Source organism: Volvox carteri (genome assembly GCF_000143455.1).
Source record: "Volvox carteri f. nagariensis unplaced genomic scaffold VOLCAscaffold_23, whole genome shotgun sequence".
Classification (NCBI taxonomy): domain Eukaryota; kingdom Viridiplantae; phylum Chlorophyta; class Chlorophyceae; order Chlamydomonadales; family Volvocaceae; genus Volvox; species Volvox carteri.
Window position 1 is genome coordinate 100,333 of NW_003307566.1, and position 3,582 is coordinate 103,914.

At 53.8% G+C, this 3,582-nt stretch overlaps 1 protein-coding gene across 1 annotated transcript in view; it reads left to right on the top strand.

The window, feature by feature from the left end:
• The window catches only part of VOLCADRAFT_105043 (uncharacterized protein), a gene marked incomplete at both ends in the record, with an annotated part of 9,528 nt that extends 6,403 nt beyond the window's left edge, over window positions 1-3,125 (top strand). The window contains 8 exons of the mRNA XM_002951247.1: window positions 677-794; window positions 1,348-1,436; window positions 1,657-1,674; window positions 2,008-2,133; window positions 2,403-2,462; window positions 2,653-2,682; window positions 2,719-2,841; window positions 2,955-3,125. Coding sequence (XP_002951293.1) covers window positions 677-794; window positions 1,348-1,436; window positions 1,657-1,674; window positions 2,008-2,133; window positions 2,403-2,462; window positions 2,653-2,682; window positions 2,719-2,841; window positions 2,955-3,125 — 735 coding nt within the window. The remainder of the gene's footprint in view (window positions 1-676; window positions 795-1,347; window positions 1,437-1,656; window positions 1,675-2,007; window positions 2,134-2,402; window positions 2,463-2,652; window positions 2,683-2,718; window positions 2,842-2,954) is intronic.
• Window positions 3,126-3,582: the final 457 nt, after the last annotated feature.

The window sequence follows — 3,582 nt, forward strand, 5'->3', positions numbered from 1 at the left end:
CGTTTTCGTTGGTGGTGTTTTGGGGGGTTGTTTCAGAGAGCCTTTGACTTTGCCCTAGCTGAGACTTGTGGACTCGCTCTAGCGGGACCTGAGAGCCCTTCGTGGTGTATTCAATGCAGCGCCATCCCCAGATGGAGGGGCTGCGGAGTGGCTGCGTAGAGTGTTGGCAGTCTGAGTCGGGGTCGGGAGCACACAAGACTAACCGACTTGTGCTGTGTGCTCCCGACCCTTGCGCTGTGTTTCGGCTTCGGCCCCCGGCTCTCGCAGCCCACAGTGTAATCTAAGTCATACATACATACATACATACATACATACATACATACATACATACATACATACATACATACATACATACATACATACATACATACATTCATACATACATACATACATACATACATACATAGACATACATACATACACATACATACATACACATAGACATATACATATATACATATGTGCATACATACACGACCAGGAATGGCCGTCGACCCGGCAGATTCCGTTGGATGCTGGTGGTGGGTGCGGGACCCGAGCAATTCACTGAGAAGTCGGCTAGGGTGACCGGATGAGGGTGCCCCGAAATACCGGGGAAGGCAGGGTTTCGCCAATTAAGCGGCCACGGGCGAAGATATACCCCCCCGTCGCACACACCATATGTACACGGACGCAGGAGGCTCTGCGGGTGTTTTCAGAGTTGGGCAGCGGCACCGGTGATGAGGAGGAACAGGGGGAGGAGAGCGGGGAGATGGACGAGCAACTGTTCGGTCGATCTGCATCGCTACTGGCAGGTGGGTGGGGGGAGCTGGTGAGTACGGCAGTGGGTGTACGGAACCCTGGCACCTTCGGGGAGGATGGTGGGACACTTAGGGTTTCAGCATCAGTCAGACAGCCCCCAAGACACACGGTTTCAAAACCCTCGCCTTCCTACTCCCGTGCCGTACGCCCGTACACCCAACTCCTCGGTCAGCCGCACCCTCCCGTTATATATATATATATATGTATATATATAATATCCCCTTTCGAAGTTGGTGCTCTGGACATCAACACACAGATCGTGACCGGTTGCTGCTGTTGCTTGCATCATCAGGGCCAGCAGCATCAGCAACAGCACCAAACAATCTGCCTCTTCCCCCCTTTCGCTCCCGCTTTGCGACTTTTTTGACTTCGTATGGCAGTCGACTCCATATGCATGTCCCTTGCGCCATTATATGAAACCCGCTTTGTTGGTAACTTTGGACGTCAGTGTACGGCAGTTGTTTTCTCTTCTTCTTTTCTTGATTCACTTTGCTGTGTGTGTATTTTCCCCTCCCTCCCTCCCTCCCCCCCTTCGTCATCCTCAAGGAGGAAGACGGCCCTGGTGGCAGCAGCGCTTCCAGGCCCTCTTCCTGCCCACCATCGGGTATACGGACGGCTCAATGGGCTTCATGCAGGTACAAGGCGAAATACTTGCCGTACAGTCGTAAAATGGAGAACGTTCGTACATGTGTTCGTCTGTGCTTTTTAGGCACCATCGGCGCGTGTGGCGACCGGCGTCCGAAAGCCGTCCACCTGCTACCGCTTTGTTCCACACTCGGCATTTAGGAGCATGACTTTAGTTTACCAATTCATGCTCTGACAGTTCCCCCCCCCCCCCCTCTCTTGCCCTGGCAGCAGCTTCACTTGTTCGTGGTTCGTACAGTTTCCCCTCCTCCCCGCTCTTTATTGTATACTGTTCCTCTCGCTGGGGCTGCCCTGCGTTTATTCTATGCTTTTCGAATTTGCATTTTCGAATAAGAAATTGGGGTTCGTATGGGGGGTTCGTATTTTGCCCATATGTTGATCCGCATATGGCCTTTCCCGTATTTCCGTACCCGCTGTCTTTATTCTTCCTCTCAATCTTCTATTATGTTGTATTATCTTTTTCCCCCGCCTCCTCCCCCGATCCGCTGATTTCCCCCCCTTCTGCCGTACGGATTTTCCTCCGCGTTCACCTCGCACCTCGTGACCGAAACCGGGTTTCAGGTAAACGTGTCGCTGTCCGGCGACCGGCGAGACATGCGAGTGCTGGCCTTTGAAGATCGTACGGATTGTACGGCATGCCTTACACTCATGGCTCAGTGGCCCGAATACGAGGGGAGCGAGCCACGGGTGAGAGACAGGGATGTGGGTTAGCGGGAGGAAGGGGGGGGGGCCTTGGGGGATTGCAACAGTAGGGCGAACATTGTAGTACTGTAATATACCACCTATTGTAATGTTCCACCCACTGACGGGTAACCCCTTCGGGGATGACGAAGGGGAAGACGTAATGTATAAGATTTATAAACCCTAAAACCCTGAAAATTTTCTTGCCATCGCGGTTATGTGTGTATGTATGTATGTATGTACGTACGTATGTATGTTTCTGCCGAGACCTGCAGATGAGCATGATGCCAACCGACCGACTGCTGCAGCAGCTGCAGGACATATACGACTCACAGGTACGGCGTACGGCGTTGGGTCTGTACGGCGCCTCCCGCAGTGGCCACATCATGCTAGGCCCCAGCGTACGACGACATTGTCCGAACGCCGTACAGAGCGCCCGCCCGGCCAATCCTCCACTTTCTCAACGGACATTCAGTTTCTCCACACCGCCGCGGCCACACCACTACACGACCCCCCTACCCATAGGCCCTGCGTTCGGGTTCGATTCTCGCCAGGGTCCGTATACATCTCCCTCCTGGCCCCTTCCCTCAGTGCGCAGCCGTTGTTGTTGACTTTGATTTTGACCGTAACTTTTGTATTGAAAAGTTGACCTTCTCCCTCCCTCACGTCCCCCATGTGCCCGGCTCCACCCCACTCCACCCCACCCGGGGTCCCGTGCGTTAACTTCACGCAATCACCTGATGAAACCCCCGCTGGTCGACCTGACTGACGCTTCTTGCACCTCACACTTCTTGCACCTCTGGTTCAATCTATGTATATCTCCTCAGTCCTCCGACCTCAACAACGGTGTCAATCGACCCCGCGGTCTGGCCGTGTTCCGACGCGGCAAGCTGCCCATGCGACCCGGCATGGGCCCAGAGGAGTTCGTCCAGGTGGTGGTGTATCAGCATGCGGCTCAGGTGGCGCTGGCCAGGACAGGATATGGCTTCAATGCATGAAGGCAGTAGAGCGGAGCGAAGTGGAGGGGAGGGGGAGTAGGGAAAGGAGGGAGAGGGGAGGGCGGGCGGGCAAGGGGGAAGGGGAAAAAGGTGCGGAGCGGGTTGGGATAGGGTTAAGTAAGCAGAGTTAGAGGGGGGTTGAATGTTTGGACTGGTGAGCTGAGGAATGGAAATGGGGGTCATGGTAGCTTGGTGCATAAGATGGACGTAGTCGGGTGGAAAAGGTGCGGGGGCGGCCAGAGTGGAACGCTATTGGAGCTTTGCGATGCATGCATGCCAAGCCTTCCTATATTATTATGAAAAGGTGTGATGGTAGCTACACACTCCGCTAGGATGAATAAATATTGCTACAGCTGAGCCAAAAGGGCTGTAAAATATCTTGGTCTGGAAGTGGTCTAGCCCTGCGACAGACATGTTTTCCTGGCTCCAAACTCAGAGTTATGTTCCATTACAATTG